This window comes from Ceratotherium simum, chromosome X (genome assembly GCF_057802395.1).
Source record: "Ceratotherium simum simum isolate JZ-2026a chromosome X, ASM5780239v1, whole genome shotgun sequence".
Taxonomy (NCBI): Eukaryota; Metazoa; Chordata; class Mammalia; order Perissodactyla; family Rhinocerotidae; genus Ceratotherium; species Ceratotherium simum.
This window is the reverse complement of record NC_141940.1, coordinates 37,897,338-37,916,425: the sequence shown is the minus strand read 5'-3', so window position 1 is coordinate 37,916,425 and position 19,088 is coordinate 37,897,338. Positions and strand designations below refer to the sequence as shown.

At 46.5% G+C, this 19,088-nt stretch overlaps 1 protein-coding gene across 4 annotated transcripts in view; it reads left to right on the top strand.

Moving 5' to 3' along the window:
• TMEM164 (transmembrane protein 164) overlaps nt 1-19,088 on the top strand; it is a 171,760-nt gene that overhangs the window by 128,794 nt on the left and 23,878 nt on the right. For all 4 annotated transcript variants that reach the window (XM_014795321.2, XM_014795320.2, XM_014795319.2 and 1 more), the window contains one exon: nt 2,178-2,256. In XM_014795321.2, coding sequence (XP_014650807.1) covers nt 2,178-2,256 — 79 coding nt within the window. The remainder of the gene's footprint in view (nt 1-2,177; nt 2,257-19,088) is intronic.

The following is a 19,088-nucleotide window of genomic DNA, read 5'->3' as shown; positions in this document are numbered from 1 at the left end:
GGCACTGTGAGTCCAGGGGCTTAAACAGTGGCTGGAGTCTGAGGGGTCAGCAGACGAGGTGCTGCTTGAGGACCTGGCTGGGACCAGCGGCTGTGGGCCCTTGGCCCTGTTCTCTGCTCCCTGCGGTGGGAGAGCAGCCTGGATTCCCAGGCCCGTTTTAGGGAGAAGTCAAGTCTCTTAGGTACCTGAAGATTCAGATTACAGCCAGAGAGCTGAGCCTTCCCGGGGCCTTTTCCTCCTCCTTGCTCGCTTTCCAGGTGACCACAGTCAAGTCAGTTAATCTTTTTGCACCTCAGTTTCCTCATCTGTCAAATGAGGATAATGATACTTTACCTGCCTGTCTCATGGGGTTTTTGAGAGGATTGAGTTGATCGTGGATGTGAAAACATTAGAAGAAGCATGAGGCAGTGTCCACAATTAAGATAGTGGGGTGATCCCAGACCATGTTACAGTGAGGGTCCAGTGTGGGCCTCTCAGGTCTCCAAAGCTGCCTCATGCTGGTGATGCCCGTTGTCAAACCCTATGACCTTTTTCAGCTATTCCAGCATGGTCTACAGAGATGCTTGGAACATCCTCTCTCTTTCTGGGGTTTTACATTTCCCTCTGTAAGCATAAAATCATCATCGAGCATCATCTGGACCCATGGGAAATTTTCTTTCTGTGTGGGTTTTTTATTGTCAAGAGCCACAGCCAGTGTCTCTGTCCAGGGTCCACAGTCGTCCCAGCTCCCATTCTGGGAGCTCTGCCATCTTTTGGTTTTAGCCCTTGGCACCAGGCTGGCTTGGGCTCTTGGGCCTGGGAAGCCCATAACTGCCTCCTCTCATTAGCACACAGTCTTGGTTCTGTGCCTGCCATGGTGGGAACAGGGAGGCAGCTGACCCTTCCCCTGGGTATCCTTGTCTCTCTGGGCTTCCCCTTGGGTGGGTAGGTGGGTGGGTGTGTGTGTGGGTGGGTGTGTGTGTGTGTGTGTGTGTGCGTGTGTGTGTGTGTGTGTGTGTGTGTTGAGGGCTCTGTAAGCCCCAGAGGCCAGGCCTCTTGCCAGCTGCTAAAGTTCTTTTTCCCTGGAATTGAGTTAGCTACCCAGCCGTTTCCATTCTCCACCTGCTGCCAAGCTCTACAGCACGGTCCCCTTGCCAGGTTGAAACCGCGCTCTGCTTTGGTAATCCAGAGCTTCCATTTTGAGAGAGATGGGAAACAGGACTGAATGAGTGGGCATGCTGGAGGGAGGAGGGAGGGCAGACTTTCTTTCTGGCAAGCTATGCCAGAATTGGCCCAGCTGTTTGGTCTTCACCCAAAAGTAGGGCTAACTCTGGACTGCCCCCAGATATCCAGTGGGTAAACTCTTTATTCTTGGATCTAGATCATACTAGACCTGGCAGTTAATTTTTTTCATCTGGAAAATGGGAATAATAAATCCTACCCCATATGTTCTTCATGTCAAATGAGAAATAAGCTTTTAAATAGTCCACCACCTACTCACCAGGATCAGGAAGTGACATAAGGTTGTATTTCTTTAAGTATATTCTGCAGAATACTACGTGTTCTTTTTTTTTTTTTTTTTTTTTTAAAGATTTTATTTATTTATTTTCCCCCCAAAGCCCCAGTAGATAGTTGTATGTCATAGCTGCACATCGTTCCAGTTGCTGTATGTGGGACGCAGCCCCAGCATGGCAGGAGAAGCGGTGGGCGCCGGGGATCCGAACCCGGGCTGACAGCAGCAGAGCGGGTGCACTTAACCGCTAAGCCATGGGGCCGGCCCTACGTGTTCTTTTTAAAAAGGCACTGACTAAATAAGTTTGGGAAACACTGGATAAACGATGTTAAGCAGGTTTCTTACTTGTAGAGACTACTCAGGTCCTTAATATACCGCTAATATACATGGTGAATCTCCAAGGGAATACATTGAATGCAACATGTCTTAGATTTTTAACCAAACTTTCTTAGTGGAGCATTTTTCAAGTACCATCTCTGCAAAATATGCTTTGGCTGCTGCCAGCCTAGTTCATAAGTATATTCATTTCATTATTTTTTCTCTAACTGTGAAGGGAGTTGAAGTGGTGAAATGCATGGGGTTGCTAAGCCATGGCCCTATAGAGCAAGGGCATCCAACTTCAGAATCAATAATCAATTGGAATGAGTGCTTCCTGTTCTGAAGCCCTCTCCCTCTGTCCTTACAGCTCCCCTTTGAATTGGAGATTTACTACATTCAGCATGTTATGCTCTACGTGGTGCCCATCTACCTGCTATGGAAAGGAGGTAAGGCCAGCAAACCACACCCCTGTGCCACCCCCACACCTAGCCGCTCCCTTCTGTTTTGGGGAGTCACAACGTCTTGGGCACCTACCAGGATCTTGAGCTGCTGCCTGGCTGGGTTTCTGCAGGATGCTTTATGCCAGACACCAGGCAGTGGGAAAATGGGTGTGGATGAGACCTGCAGAGTCTGGGGGCTTTTTGGAACCATCCTTTTTTTGGGTGAGCTTTGTGCCACTGACGGCCTGTCCTAGGGCCTAGGCATGGGGCTCTTTGTCTGTGCTGGCGTTGGTTTTACATGGAGCCCCCCACACTCTGTCACTCACTTGTGCTTGTGCCCTCCACCTGCCTCAGTGTGCAGTATAGGGCGGAAGGAGAGGAGGAAGCATCAGCTCTCCCGAGAGGGACCTTGTGCTCTTGCTCATTGTATCCATCCTCTCAAAACCAAAGAAGATATTGAAAGGGGCAAGAATTCCAGAAACTGTGGGATTATGGGATTGAAGGACGAGGTGAGTGAAAGAGCAGTGACCTCCATGTAAAATAAACCATTGAAAGCCTTCATTTGGTCAGAGGGAGGCACCACCAACCTGGTAGGGACAGCCTAGAAAGGAAGCTGATCTATTGATGACCTCACAGTGACCCTTAAATGACCCCCTCCCTCTATTGTGTGGTAGACAAAAGAGGAGAGGAGTTCCTATCCCTTCTAGAAGAGTTGTTAGAGCCCTCCTCAGTGTTCTTACCTTCCTGAAACGCCCTCTACCTGGAAGACATCCTCTTCTAGTCTTAGCCACCAGCCTTTCTATCTTGGTTGCTGGGACTTTTCTGGGAGACCAACCCTCTCTAGCTCGCCCCAGGCAGCAAGGGTTTCATTTCTATTTCATTAAAAATAAGATGAGGGGGCCAGCCCGGTGGCCTAGTGGTTAGGTTCACACACTCTGCTTCAGTGGCCCAGGGTTCACAGGTTCAGATCCCAGGCACAGACCTACACACCGCTCATCAAGCCATGCTGTGGCAGCATCCCTCATACAAAATGGAGCAAGATTGGCACAGATGTTAGCTCAGGGACAGTCTTCCTCAAGCAAAAAGAGGAAGATTGGCAACAGATGTTAGCTCAGGACCAATCTTCCTCACCAAAAAAATAAATAAATAAATAAAAATAAATGAAAAATAAATATATAAATAAATAAATAATAAAAAATAAATGACATGAAGCCACAGGGGCCCTTGAGCTCACTGGAAGATGGCTTGGAAGTTGTGCTTCCTGTAACTCGGGAATTCTGGCACATTTTAAGAACTTCTGGCTTGAGATAGCCTCAAGGTCCAGTCAACCCGGGGACGTGTTGGAGGATGGGCATGGTTGCTCTCCATGGAGTCTTCTACCAGTCAAGAGATTTGCCCCCTGTCCCTGGTTTCTGTCAATTAGGACTCTTTTCTTAGGACTTGTCTAAATAATCTTTGAGGCTGTTTTTACCCTATGCAGCCACTTGGGGTCTCACACTGTCAAACGGTAGTTCCTTTTAATTTGCTCTAAATGCACTCTTTTCCCCACCGAGCTTTAAGGAAAGTCTGAAGTTCCGATATCCAGGAGACCTGTGCCATTTCTCAGGTCTCTTCCCTGTGGCACAGGAAACAGCTTCCTAATAATATTTAAGTCTTGGAGATAGATACACTCATTCTAAAGGGAACCAGGCAGGCAGCTATCCCAGGGCTCCAGACCCCCACCACTCATTGTTCCTGATTTCTGAGGGGTGCCATGCAAGTACTGGCCAAATGCGTGTGGCTGTTAGTTAAACCTATTTGTGCTCTGAGGTGCCTATAAAAATCTGTCAGGTAGCTCAGCCAGACTGGTCTGACGTGGAAAATACCAAGTAGCCATCCGCACCCCTGAAAGAAACCACCCTCTGGGAAGCCACGCCCTCCAGAAGTAGCTGATTCCACTGCGGCCTTCTACTGAATCTATTGCTGCACTGTTTGGGGGAACTGAGCTGAGGAAGTAGGGATTCCAAGTCTTAATTCCAATGTATGTCTTACTGTTAGTGATGCTTTCTTCTCTCCTCTGGTGCCTGGCCCTGATAAGAGACTCTAATAATAGTAACTAATAATAACCATGGTAAATATCAATGCTTACTTTTTATTGAGTGTTTCCTGTATGTGAGATACTGTACTAGGCATATTTTGTGTATTTTCTCATCACAACTAACTTGGTGAAAAATCCTCCTCCTCCAGAGGAGAAAAATCAAGGCTCAGAAACATTAGGTACCTTGCCACAGCCCGGATTCAAAGCCCGGCCTAGATTCCCTCCCAAATCAGCACGCTTTCCCACACACCATGTTGTCCTAAAAGACAGACGTCTGTCTCCTCCCCACAGTCTGGGAGTCTCTCCCCCACAGGCTCCACAATCCCCCACCCAGCCATGCACTCAACACGTCTTTGTTGAACACCTGCTGTGCTGAGCACTTGTACTAGGGAATCAGAGACAAACCAGACAGGCACAGTCCTTCCTTCCCCAGGGTGTCTCCGTCCATGGGGAAGGTAGACAATTGTAATACAGCGTGATCAGCGCGATGGAGGGTACTGTGGGAGCACGGTATGATGTCCAGAGCCTTGCTCCCCTTCCCTTCTTCACGATTTTTGGGCTCTTTTGTGGTCTTGGCTTTCTTTCCAGCTCTTTGCTACCATCTGCTGTTCACTTGGGGGAAATTGTGAGCATTTAGAGAAAAATCTGGATAAACTAAGGCTGGATTCACCTTTGTTTGGAGCCTTGGACCTAGGCCTCGCAGAGGCGGAATGGATCGGGAGTGAGCAGTGAGAAGATTCTTCCCTATAAACCAAAAAAGCTGAGGGTTTGAGCTTCTCTTCCCTGGAAGTGTCTTGTAATTTTCCAGAAATAACTGGCTCGTGAGTTTTTACACAAAGCAAGACAGCTTTCCTGTAGATAACCTCCACTGCCCAGAAGCCCTGTTTTCCTGGAAGGCAAGGTCCTGCTTCTTCCTGTGGCTAGGGGGTGGCTGGAGGTGCTTAACAGGAATCCCATTCCTCCCTCATTCCTGCTGTCCCTCAGCACCACCGTAGTAAACTTGACCTCCGTCGTCCACACTGCTCTTTTCTTCTTCCAGCTGCCTCTTTATTTCTCTGTTTCCTTTCCTCCCAACTCTTTGCCTTTGGCCTTCTGGAACTATATTTTTATATTCCCCACCCCACAACCAGTTCTTTACAGAACACAAAGTCTTCCTATCTTTTGCCTGAAGCTCCCTCTAACGGAGGCTGCTCTTTTGGCGCGGCCCCATATGCTGCCCGGCTCCCCACTGTCTCTTCCAGACCAATATTTCATCTCTACCTTATGTGAAAATGCTTTCTCCTTTATCATTCACTTGACATCTTTTTTTCATCACCACCACCACCACCTAACCTCTTAGAGGTCACTTTCCCCACGTTCCTAGATGTCTTTGGCCGTGGCTCTCAATATTTCCGATGTCTTTGGCCGTGGCTCTCAATATTTCCATTACAACTCTAGCCAGCATCCTGAGACTTCCAGTGAGGATGGCTCATCCCACCCCAGCTTCTCAAGGGTTTGGGCTTCTTAACTGCAGTGACTTCTGCCTCCCCTTCTCTTCAGCCACCTGGACTTTGCCTTCCCCTTTCCCCTAAAACTCCTCTATCTGAGATCATAAACCTCTGTGTCCCTTTCTTTGACCCAAATCTCCACTCCTTTCAGCCTCCTCTTTTTTCCAATCAGCTTGTACCACCATGACCAATTACTGAAACTTTCCTTTCACCAGCTCCTGAAAGTGCCTCACTCCCTTGTCCCTTCTACCAGGATTGGTAGCCAATCCCAGTGCTCAGTCTTGGCCTCTTGGAGAAAATCTCTTAAGTCATTCAGATTTGGGCCACTAAAATTTCATAGTCTCTATTACAGTTGTGTTCTCAACACCAGTGCTCAATTATTTTCTGTCTTTGATCAGCTCTTCCACACATTGCCCTGAGGAGTCATGTACTAGACCTTTACCACCCTCCTCAAACTTCCTGTCCTCCCCATTGTCAATAGATGTTCCCCCGACAAATGGCTGAGAAGATGGAGATTTCCAGGTGGGAATTCCCTTAATTACTCCTCTCCACTCTAAAAGCTTCCTTACCCACACCCATCCTTACTTTCCTCTCCCTCCCATCTTGGAGGAAGTGGTATTCCTTCTGAATGTGGCCAGTCATACCCTGATGTGGTTACCTCCCATCCCTTCTACCTCTTCTGGAATCTCATGCTATCAGATAGTCACTTGTTTACCTGGATTTTCAACCCTTTCTTCACTATCGGGTTTTTAGCCAATAAGAATGCTGAAGTCTTCCCATTCTAAAAAACTTTCTGTCACCCCCACACAACTCTCTTTCCTCTCCCCTTCACAGCAATATTTCCTAAACCTCACTTCTTTAGGCATGACAAGTTTTGCCTTAGCTATGTAACCACCTATATTATTATGTATGTCCTTAAATCTATTGATTTTTTTCTAAAATATATTTGTTTTTAAGAGAAACTTTGTACTGTCAATGAAATCCTGGATTCAGTGCACTGGTTATCTGTTTTAATGCACTTTAAATATATAGCTATTGGGGGCCGGCCCCATGGCTTAGCGGTTAAGTGTGCGCGCTCTGCTACTGGCGGCCCGGGTTCGGATCCCGGGCGCGCACCGACGCGCCGCTTGTCCGGCCATGCTGAGGCCGCGTCCCACATACAGCAACTAGAAGGATGTGCAACTATGACATACAACTATCTACTGGGGCTTTGGGGAGAAAAAGGGGAAAAAAAGGAGGAGGATTAGCAACAGATGTTACCTCAGGGCCGATCTTCCTCAGCAAAAAGTGGATTGGCATGGATGTTAGCTCAGGGCTGATCTTCCTCACAAAAAATAAATAAATAAATATATATATAGCTATTAAAAATGAAATGTTTATCTGTTTACCACCTGAAATCACCTCCTGAACAAGATATAACTTTTGGTGACACTTGTCTGCATTTATGAGCCCATTGTTTCAGTTACCTTCCATGCCTCAGAACATTGCCATCTGACATCTATGCCCCTGCCTGCCTCTTCACAGAAACAGCACTTCTCAAGATTGCCAAAAACGAGTATGTGATCAGATCTAATGACCATCTCTCAGGCTTTATCCTGCCGGAACTCTCTGCTACATTGGACATTGTGGATCATTCCTTGTTGGAATGCCATGCTCTAAGGGCTTCCAAAATCTCCCCCTCTCATGCCTTCCCAAGTCTCTTGCAGGAGTTCTTTTTCCTCTATCCTCCAAGATGGTGATTTCCCCAGAGTTCTGTTCTGGGCTCACCTCTTGCTCTGCTACTTCCAGCGTGGTCTCATGTGTTTACACGATTTAACCACTGGTCTGTATAGTGATGGCCACCACAGTGGAGATTCAGTTTCGTATAGTTTACTCACCATCTCCACCTGGATGTCCCAAGCACATCTTAAACTCAACCAGTTCATGCTGCACTCATCTTCCCCATCAGCCCTGCTTCTCTTCCTGTGGTTTTTAACAGATGGCACCACCCAGTCACCCCTGCTAGAACCTGGGAAGCATCCCTACCCCCATGTCTAATTCAACTATTCATCTAACGTTTATGTCTTAGTCCATTTGGGCTGCTATAACGAGGTACCACCGACTGGGTAGCTTATAAACAGCAGACATGTATTGTTCACAGTTCTGGAGGCTGGGAAGTGCGAGATCAAGGCACCAGCATGGTCGCCTTCTGGCGAGGGCCCTCTTCCTGGTTCATAGCCAACACCTTCTCACTGTGTCCCCACATGGTGGAGGGGGCAAGAGATCCCTCTGGAGCCTCTTTTATGAGGCACTAATGCCATCTATGAGAGTTCTACCCTCATGACCTAAGCATCTCCCAAAGGCTCCACTTCCTAATACCGTCATCTTTGGGGGTTAGGATTTCACTATATGAATTTTCGGAGACACAGACATTCAAACCATAGCAAAACATTTACACATGCCTTCTTATGCCAGGCTCTGCCCTGGCCATTGGGGTGCCCTGATGAGTGAAAATCAGACACTACCCCTTTCCTCATAGAATTTATAATACAGTGGGGGGAGACAGATATGAGTCAAATAATCACACAAATGAATGTGTAGTTATAACTGAGGTAAGTAGAGGTAGGAAAGGAACATGCTTTTATGAGAGCTTAGAACAAAACAAGCTGACCTAGTTTAGAGGTTTGTGGAAGAGTTCCCTGAGGAAGTGACATTTCAACTGAGATCTGAAGGATGAGTAGGAATTTACTAGGCAAGTGTAGAATTAGGGGAGGTGAACCCTTGTAGCAGGACAAAATGGCATGTGCAACAGCAGGGAGAGCCAGGGGGAGGGCGGATGACACTGGGCCTGAGGGGCAGGCAAGGGTCAGATATGGAGGGCTCTCTCGGCAGTGGTCACAGGTTCCGCCTTTATTCTAAGAGCTGTAGAAAGCCAGTGAAAGTTTTTAAGATGGAGCACAGCATCAGCTTGTTTTCCTATTGATTCTTTTCTCATATAATTCATTTATATAATTCAACATGTAAGATGCAAAAAGCCATTCTGTGAAAAATCGCCTTCCCACCCCTTCCCTCCCCTTCCCCCCGTCCCCCTACAACTCCACAGGTAACCACCATTTTTGTTTCTTGCATATCCTCCCAGAGTTTCTTTTTGCACATATAAGTAAATTTTAAAAATATTTTATTGACATCCTTCTTAAGACACATATCCCTAAATAGCATACTACACAACTGTTTTGTCATTGTTGTTACTGTTTTGCTTAGCAGTATTTCTTAGAGAACTTTCCACGGAAGCCTGTAGGAAGCTTTCTTATTCTTTTTCACAGCAGCATGTGTTCCATTGTGTGGATGATAAAATACAGGGTAATAAAAGTGGCAACACTTTGTCTAGCACTCTGAGGTGCCAAACATTGTTTCAAGCTCTTCACACACATTAACTCATTTAATCCCCACCACAGTCCTCTTAGGTAGCCGTTACTGTTCCCTCCCTTTTACAGATGAAGAAACTGATGCTCAGCTAGGAAGTTGGCAGACCCAGGATTGAACCCAGTGGTATGGCTCCGGGATTCTTTCTGTTAGACATAACACAAGACTACAGCACTGTACTGTGATCTCCTATTGATAGGCATTGAGGTCGTTTCAAGTCTTTTGATTATATAAATAACCCTGCACTGAATGACCTTGTACCTCTGCCATTTTGCATGTGTGCAAGTGTATCTATAGGATAAATCCCCCCTAAGTGTAATGGCTGAGTCAATGAGTATATGTGTTTGTAATTTTGATGGTTATTTCCCAATCCATAAAAGTGATACTAGTTTAAATGCTCACTAGCAATGTGTAAGAGTGCCTTTTCCACACAGCCTCACCAAAAGAGTGTATTTCCAACCTTTTTGATTTTTGCTCATCTGATGAGTAAAGATAATGGTGTATCAATTCAGTTTTAATTTGAATTTCTCCTACTTTGAGTGAAGCTGAGCATCTTCTTACGTGTTTAAATTGGCATTTGATCTTGTCCTTAAACTATGTGTTCCTCTCATGTGCTCATTTTTCTCGTTGTTGGCCTTTCTTACAAAATTGAATCCTAGGAGCTCTTTATATCTAAATATTAGGAGTTAACCCTTTGTGATATGAGCCACAGATATTGTCCCCAGTTTTGCCATTTGTCTTTTAACTTTGCTCATGATTTATTTTTGCCATGTGGGCTATTTGCATTTTGATGTGATTTGATTTATCTTTTATTTTATGGGTTCTGAACTTTGAGTCATAGTTAGAAAGCCCTCCCCCACTCCAAGGTTATAAAAAAACATATCCCATATTTTTTTCTGCTATGTTAATAGTGCCATTTAGTTTTTTACCTTTAAATCTTTTATCCACTTGGAATTTATCCTGGTATACAATGTGAAATAAGGATCCAAGTTTATTTCCAGATGGTTTCTCATTTGTCCCAACAGTAGTCCAGCATGGTCAGATCTGCTCATGGAAACAGTCATGCTGGCTGCTGTGTAGAGATCACATGTTCTGCTTTTACCTCCTAGATGTCTCTCAAGTCCATCCCCTTCCTACCACCTCTAGGGCCACTACCTTGGGCCAAGCCTTACTCATCTCTTACCTCAACCATGTCAGTTGGCTCTGTGTGATCTCCCTGCCTCCAGCCTCCCCAGCCCCTCCCTAACAGCCCATCCTTGTACCTTCCAAAGCTATTTCTAAAGCCCAAATCATAGCACTTCCTGTTTAGAAACTTTCAGTGGCTCCCCCTTGTCCGCAGAACACAGGGCATGCTCCTGGCATGCAAGACCCTGCATGACCTGGCCCTACCCCTTTCGCCAGCCTCATCTCTTTATGCTCCTTCCTTCCTTGTACTCAGCACTCTGGTGATACCCAAATCCTTCAGGTCTCTTGAGTTTACTGTGCAACTTTCATGCCTCTGTGCCCTTGAAAATGCAGTTACTTCTGCCAGGAATGCCCATGTCGAGCTCGTTGGCCTGGAAAACATTCATTCTTCAAAACTCACCTCAGCGGTCACCTTTTCCAGGCAGCCCTCTGTAATGACTCTGTTGCTGTCCTTCTCATGCTACACTGTAGGTGTCTGTTTACGTGCCCATCTCCCTAAGGACAGGAATTTTTCTTTTGTTGTTGATATTTCGGGGCTGAATGAATGAGTGACTATATATCCACATACTGCACCTTTCACATATCCTATTATACATCTTACAAGTTAACATTTATTGTGCACTTTCCATGAACTAGGCACTGGGTAAGTGTTTTATGTGCACGACCTTGATCTCATTTAATCCTTACAAAGTCTACTTATGGGGCCCGTGACTTTGGATGAGAAAAGAAAATCACTTCTTCATTTGCATTAACTCCAACTGAAATATAGCATTTCCTTCAGTTCTGAATTGTTGACAACAAACTGCCCAAGGAGTCCATGACACCACAAAGGTTAGGAGCCCCTGCACTGGAGGTTAAACTGGCATTTGAAACCAGGCAGGCAGACGTGCTACCACACGATGCTGCTTTTCCATGTAGTCGCTGGATTTGGACGGACTGTGGGTTCGAATGCTGGTTCTGGCACTTGGGCTAGTGCTTTAACCTCTCTGCTCATTTGTAAAATGAGGATAAGAATAGTACTTACCTCCTAGAGTGCCGTGAGTGTTCAATGAGCTCGTATGTGTACAGTATATGGAACAGTGCTTGGCACATGGTAAGTGCTATATACTGTTTTTCTATTATTATTATTTTTATTATTAACCACTGTTATACTGCCTCTCATTAGTTACACATCTGTCTTCCAACAGACAGGGCTCTTGAGGTCAGGCTTTTGTCTTGCTTGATTCTAAAGCTGCAAATCTTGCACATCCTGAGTGTGTGTTTCTCAGTGGATTTAACATTGCTGGCCTTCTGCCTTTTAAATGCTATTCTCCTTTGGGCTCCATGACACCCCTCTCTCCTGGTTCTCCTCCTCTCTGGCTGTTTCTCCTTGGGCTCCTTTGCTCTGCCTGCCCTGGAGATCCCGGTGTTCCCCATCTATAGATCTAACTGCAGGCTTGAGAAACACCCCAGGTACTTCAAATGAAGCGTGTCTACAATCAGACTCCTCAATTCCATACTCCTTCTTCCAACCTGCTCTTCTTCCTCTTCCTCTAATTCCTATCTTAGTGGCTCCACCAGCCATCTCATGCCAAAGCCAAAAACCTAGGCAACTTCCTGGATCCCTTCCTGTGCCTCTTCCCCTATACCAATCACTTCAGAAGTTCTGATGATCTAGATTCTCAAAATGCTTGCAAATTTGGCCCTTCTTCTCTATCCCCACCATCCCTATCCTAGTCCAGGCTCTCAGCCTCTATTGCCAGGACTACTTTCTTTTCTCCCTCATCTCCATGTCCCCTGATTGCTCCCTGCCTCCCACCTGGTCTGATCCTCCATCCAGTCTCCAGAATAACCTTTCTAAAGAAAAAGCAAATCTGATCAGCTTTTGCTCCAAAAGACCAAACTCCTTTATATGGCATGCAAGACTGTTTACAGTCTGATCCTAGCCTATCTCTTTCACATCGTTTCCCATCACTTAGACTTCAACTCCGGTTACTTTACCTTCTAAATGAACAAATCTATTGACAGGTTTGCCCCACCTGTCCCCCTCCCCCATCCATGCACACAAGAGCTCCTTTACCTGGAACCTGGAAAACTCCATGTCTTCCTTTACAAGTTAGCTCAAGGATGCTAATTCCTCTCTGGAGCTGTGTCTGACTTCTCTAGGCAGCTTAAGTCACATTTTCTGGAATGTTCTCCGTATGCTTTTTATATAACTTCAGTGTTGCAACTGCCATATCTAGTTGTTTATCTGTGTTTTGCCACTAGGTGGCAGTAGTGTTGTCTTTTCGTCTGTTCAAGAGGTGAGGATATACAATAAAGATCATTTGTTCTTTTAATTTAAATTAATAATAAAAAATAATTAAATTGATAGTGTTTATTATAATTAAGATGCTGTGGTAGTGAGGAAGAGGGCGAAGTCTCTGAGGCCCAGGATTTTGGCCTGGGTGTCTGGGGAGGAGAGGGGGCACAGAAGGAAGGAACATGTTTTAGGGAAGATGATTTTACTTGAATTTGAGGCACTTCTAGGCTATCCAATTTGAGATGTCCAGGAGGCAGTTGGATGGAATATTCTGTAGCTGTTCAGAGGAGTCTGGGCTAGAGGCTAATTTTGATATCATTGGTAAAAATGTGGTAGGTACAAACATGGGGTGGATGAGATGGTCCAGGGTAACTAGGTAGGTGGGGAAGAAATAGAACTTAGAAAAAGGGCCTAGAGAACATCAACCTGTAAATAATAGACAGAGGAAGAAGAGTGTAGAAGATTACAGGAGTGGTCAGAGCAATAGGAGGTGTGGCTGGTTGTCCTGGAAGCTAAGGCAGTAAAAATTTTCATCAAAGTAGTAGTGAGCAAGAGCACTACAATTTTTCAGAGAGTTCCTGGAAAGTAAGGCCTTTGGAGAAGTGGTGATGGGAAGGAAGGAGAAGTTAAGGGTGTGAATGAAGAGGGGGTTAAGGGCCTTGCAGAGCTGAGGGAGGGGTTTCTCTTTCCCTCTTTCCCCTCCGCCTGGTGCCCCTCCACCCCTTTCCTCTGCCCAAGGCTAGGCATGTCCAGGTGCTAAGATGAAGGCCTGTAGTGAGAGGGAACATCAAAGGTACTAGGGAGAAAGGGGACTGGATGAATTACAAGGTGATGACGACTGCTGAGAATGAAAGGGGTTTATGGTGGACTGAGAAGGGTAATGATAAGAGGAGTAAGTGCTGCGGGTAATGAGAGAAGGAGATAAGTCTAGACTTCCAGTGCTGTCCAATAGAATTCTCTGTGATGATGGAGATGTGCTGTAGCTGCTCTGTCCAATATGGTAGCCATGAGCTACACGTGGCTTCCCAGCAGATGAAGTGTGACTAGTGCGACTGAGGCACTAGGGCTGAGGAATTTCTCATTTGATTTAAGTTTAATGGATTTGAATCTAAATTGAAATATCTGCATGTCTTTAGTAGCTACTAGATTGGACAGGGTAGCTCTAGAAGGTTGGTGATTAGCACTGAGGGGACCCTCCTGAAACAGATTTCCTTGCATTTTTCTGGCACTGGTCTGTACGGTTACCCCATTTTCTCCTGAGTGGAGGAGGAGAACATCTGGCTTGAGGAATCCATCCAAGGTTGGGGCTTTGTAAGTAGGGTCAGTGGTGTTGAAGAGCCAGAAAGTGAGGGATATTTAAGGTTCAGGACAGAGTTTTGGTAATCCTGCCACCCACTTTCCTCCTTTCGGGTTTCTGGCCAAGGGCGGGTCACCCAAGGAACAATAGTGGAATGGGAAACAGAGTGCCACTTTATTATTAGCTGAGCAGGCACCCAGTCCCTCCAGGGCAGGCAGGGCCCCTCTGGCAGGCTGGACTAGAGCTTGCAGCGTTGGTCTCAACACCTAAGTGAGCTTCCTGCTCCGTACTCTGAGAATCTAAGGTGGCGAGATCTGTAGAGCAGTCCCAAACTTATTTCCCACCCAGTCAAAGGCACTGAGAAGCTAGAGTAGAAAGGAAGATGTGAACGGGCCTGACTGTCCAAAGAGACAGGTTTTTCTGAGGTGTGCACGATGAAAAGTGTGCACTGCCCGTTATGAAGCTAAACTACCTGGTTTCAAATCCTGGTTCTGTCACTTACTAGCTTTGTGACCTTGGCCATGTTCTTGAACTTCTCTGTGTTTCAATGTCCTCATCTGTAAAATAAGAATAATGGTACTTCCCCAAATGGTTGTAATGAGCATTAAATGTGTTGGTGTATGTAAAGCTCTTATAATAGTGCCTGTCACTTAGTTCTCACTATGTAAGTTTGCTATTATTAGTCTGGTTTCTGCTTGTTAATGTACCATGACTCTGCCTACTAATCTAATAAAATGTGGTCCGAGCAGTTTCTTAGGTTCTCACCTTTAGCAAGCCACCCTTTGGTAATGAGCTAGTGAGGGTGTAGGTAGAAGTGTGGGGTGAGAGGGATGAAGAGTGCCATCTGCCTACCAGGGAGTTGAAGGTGCTAGTGTGAGAGTTTAAGTGGTCATGGGGTCCAAGCTGGTGTGGAAGGAAGTGAGGAGAGAGATGAAGAACAAGGAGGAAATCCATGGGGGGAGGTAAGGGGCATCAAGGGATCAGAGGTCACAAGGAGGTCTACGGGCATGTGCACAGTAGGAATGAGGATATGAAAGCTGAAACTCTGGAAGGTTGTGGTCAGAGGTGGGGCACTTGGGAGTGTTGACCGAAGCCGGTTGTAGGTGGTGAAGTGGAATCCAGGTCTGTAGAGTTGAGAAGGTTCACGAGGCCATGAGATTAGGGTGTTGGAAGTGGCGCCTGCATGAATGTTGAAATCACCCAGAACAGAGGAAGACTTTAAGCCTAGTGAGACTGATCTGGGATGAATCCGATAGTGACCTGGAGAACAACGGGTGACAGTGATGAGGAACAGAAGCTGAAACTTGAAAGAAGGAGAAAAGCGAAGTGTAAACATGTAGAAGCAGTGACGTGGGGAGGAGGGCCTGGGGGGCCTAGAGGAATCTTCGATTTCCCTTCCCCCCAAGAAAGCTTGCTGTGAGAAAAGAAGGTTGAGAAAGAACAGCCTCTGCTCAGAGCAGCCAGAGGGAGAAGCGGTGTCTTCAGAGGAGAGCCAGGTCTCCTTAGGGTGAGGGGGAAGAAGAGCCATTCTGTGCAGAGGTGGCAGTTACAGAAGGATTTGTTGATGGTGGGACAGGGTCTCCAGAGGTTCTGGAGGTTCCAGCGGGATGGTCTGGAGGGGAATCAGCCTCGAGATAGGTGTAGGAGAGCACGCCTGCACAGCTTTAGGACCTGCAGGGCTGGGGGCACAGTTCCTCCTCTGGACACTCCCGTTTCTTCATCCCCGTGGGTTTGTTTGGTTGGTTGAGTGTGATTGTTTTATTTAGGCAGGGGTTCATAACCTGGGGTCCACAAATAGGAATTAAAGGGTCCATTAACTTGGATGGGAAAAAAATCACAGCTTTCTTCTCACTAACCTCTAGCAGAAATGCAGCACATGAATGTAGGCAACGAGTGCCAGTGGTATTAGCCATACATGCCACTGTGTTGTCAGTAGCAATCACAGATAGCTTCCCATCACGTTACCGTAGTTGCAGCCAGCTTAGAATACTGTTTGTGCTCATCACTGCTTTGAAATTATGGTAGTTGTTAGACTTGCTGCTAGATCTTATTAATAAACACATGAACAAAGAAACACATAAGTACTATATTTTAAATCTGTTTAAATATTTTGATAACTGTTTTAATATCATTGGCTTCTTTTGTAACCCTTTGCCTTTTATTTTGTGCATTTAAAACATTGTTCTGGGAAGGGGTTCATTGATGTCCCCTTGCTGCCAGAAGGGTCCCCTCCTGGCATGAGGAAGGTTAAGAAACCCTGCCTCCAGGCTGCTTGGAAACCCCTTTCAGTTTCACTAGAGGGAGCTCTTGTTTCAGAATTGGGGAGCAGTGTACTCTCAGGCTTGACGCCGGGAAGAAGGGTTTTTGAAGCACAGGCAATTCAGACGTCCTTTGGGGACATTTCAGGAAATTGGGATGTAAGAACCGCAATGTTGTTTGATGCAGGCAAGCCACTTCTCTCTTGACTGGGCTTTAAGCCAGTCTCCTGGAGGATGAGGGCTGGGATACAGCCCCTGTGCTAGTTTCTAGGACAGTTAAAGCAAGAGCATGTTGGCCAGTGATGGCTTAACAACTGGCCCCAAGGCCATACTGACCTCACTTCCAGGTTGTGCTGCCTATGTCCCTCCTTCCCCTGTTAGCCCATTGCCCCTCCTGCCTAGCTAGTGTCAGAGTGCTGGGAAAGTTCTTTCACTGGCTTCTCGGTTCTACTGTGCTGGTCAGGCAAGGGGCAGGGGAAAGGATAAGGGACTTGGCTACATTCTGAAGGCAGCCAAGGGGTGAATAGGTGAGGGAAGAGCTGGGTAATTTGAGAAATTGGCCAAGGGCTGAGCCTTGTGCAAGAGGGTGGGTAGGTGAGTTTCTGAAGATCATGGGGTTTTCCCTGCTGAGGAGGAAGTAACTGTGGCTAAGGAATGCTTTGTGGGAGCAGAGGATTAAGTCAAGTATTTTCTGCCTTAATTTTATCAGCTTCCAGGAGATGCTCCTCCTTACACCTGGCAAGACTGTGCCCCCTCTACTGGTAGCTTTCCTCAGGCCTCAAGGTACATCCTCCAGCTCTAGGGTTCCCCCTAAGTCAGTGTTTTTCCTGTGTGGTTGGAAGACCTAGCATCAGAATCATGTGATGTGCTGGTTACTAAAGTGGAAATTCCAGGGCCCACCCAGATTGCCTGGGTTCAAGTCTCTTGGGGCAGAGCCCAGGAATCTGCATTTTCTGTGAGTTCTCTAGGCCAGGGGTTCTCAAAGTGAGGTCCCTGGACCAGCAGCAGCAGCCTAACCAGGGAACCTGTTAGAAATGCAAATTCTCCGTTTCCTGAATCCAGGCCCTGCCCCAGACCTACTGAAACAGAAACAGGGGTGGGGCCTAGCAAGCTGCCTTTTAACAAGCCCTCCAGGGGATTCAGATGCTCTCTCAAGTTTGAGAGTCACCCCCTAGGGGATTCTATTACAGACTGAAGGTTAAGCCTCATTGCCTCAAATGATCCCACAGTTGGCTCCCCCTGGCTGAAAGCTCACCAGAGACCCAGCTAATTCTAACTGCATAACTTGTGTGAGGCACAGTGGTGTGTTATGTTTCAATAGCACCTTTTTCTAGAGTATCTCCATGTTCCTCTAGCTTTTTTATTCCTACAGGGCTCCTGCAAGGTAGGGAGTGCCTAGAATTTCCCTGCAAGAGGGATGTTGATGTGTAGACGGGTTTTGATCCACACAGATGGTAACACAGCAACCTGGTAAGAGTAGAACCCGGGACCTGGGTCTCGGGACTACAGTGCTTATTCTGCTAGGCCTGGTCCACCTGCTGGATTCTTTGCCAACTCAGGATCCTCATTCTGTGTGCTATTGGCAGAGGGCTGGCTCTCTGATCCTCATGGATGAAGATGGGTCTTTAAGTTGCCTTGACCACAGGCTGGGTGGCCCAGTCAACCCCCATGAGGCACTTCGAGGGTGAAGCCTGGCCTGAGTGGGCTCTCCAGCCCCTCAGGGTAGGAGGTCGACAAGATGGACCTTCCACATGGACTCCCAATCCAGGACATCCTCCACTTCCTTGCACATTAAACAGAATAGAGGGTAGGGTTCATTTGATCAAATGCTTGGATGAAGGGAAACCTGACTTGGGTCTGCACTCAATAGCTGAGAATGGGGAATCACATATCCATGACTATCTTGGGGTTGGGCCCAGAGATATATCTTCTGGGCAACTAAGGCTTGCAAAAGCTAGAAATAGAGGTATCTCATTGAGAGGCACCGAAGATGGGATGGCATTGTTGGGAACTATACTTGTCATTCTCTTCTCTATCTCCAAACCTGCCTCTTCTCTGATGTTACCCATCCCATTGAGTGGTACCGCCATCCATCCACTCATTACCCAGGCCAGAAATCTGAAGAGAATCATTGGCTCTTCACTCTTCTTTCCTCCCCACATCCAGTCAGTGACCAAATCCTGTCCATTCGACCTCCTGATCATTTCTCAAATTCATTCCCACTACTCCTACTTTAGTTCACGTGGGATCATCCCTGACTTGTTCTATTGCAACAGCCTCCTCACTGGTCTCTCTGCCTTTAGTCTCGCCCTCTGTCAATCAGCAGCCAGACCACGAGCTCTGTCCCTCGCTATTCAAAGTGTGGTCTGAGGGCCAGCAGCACCTGGGAGCTAGTTAGAAATGCAGACTCTCAGGTCCCCACCCCAGACCTACTGCATCAGAACCTACCTCTTCACAAGATCTCAAGGTGATTTGTAAAGTCCAGAGTATCTAATGTAGGAAACAATTCTTCATGAACTGGCCCTCATCTCCTGTTTATCCCTCTCTCCTATGTGATAGTCCAATGATATGGAACTATATAAAGTTCTTGAACATACTAGACTGCTCGCTTCATTCTTTCAGCAAATATTTATTAAACCCTACTTTGTGTCAGGCACTTGCTGGGGATAAAGCAGTGAGCAAAACAGATACATATCCTTGCTTTCACAGTGCTTACATTCTTGTGGAAGGAGACAGTAAAGAAATAAGTAAAAAATATAGTAAGTCAAATGATGTTAAGTGCTATAGAAGAAGAGATAAAGCAAGGTAAGGGACATAGAGCTGCTGATTGGGTGGAGACGGTTGCAATTAT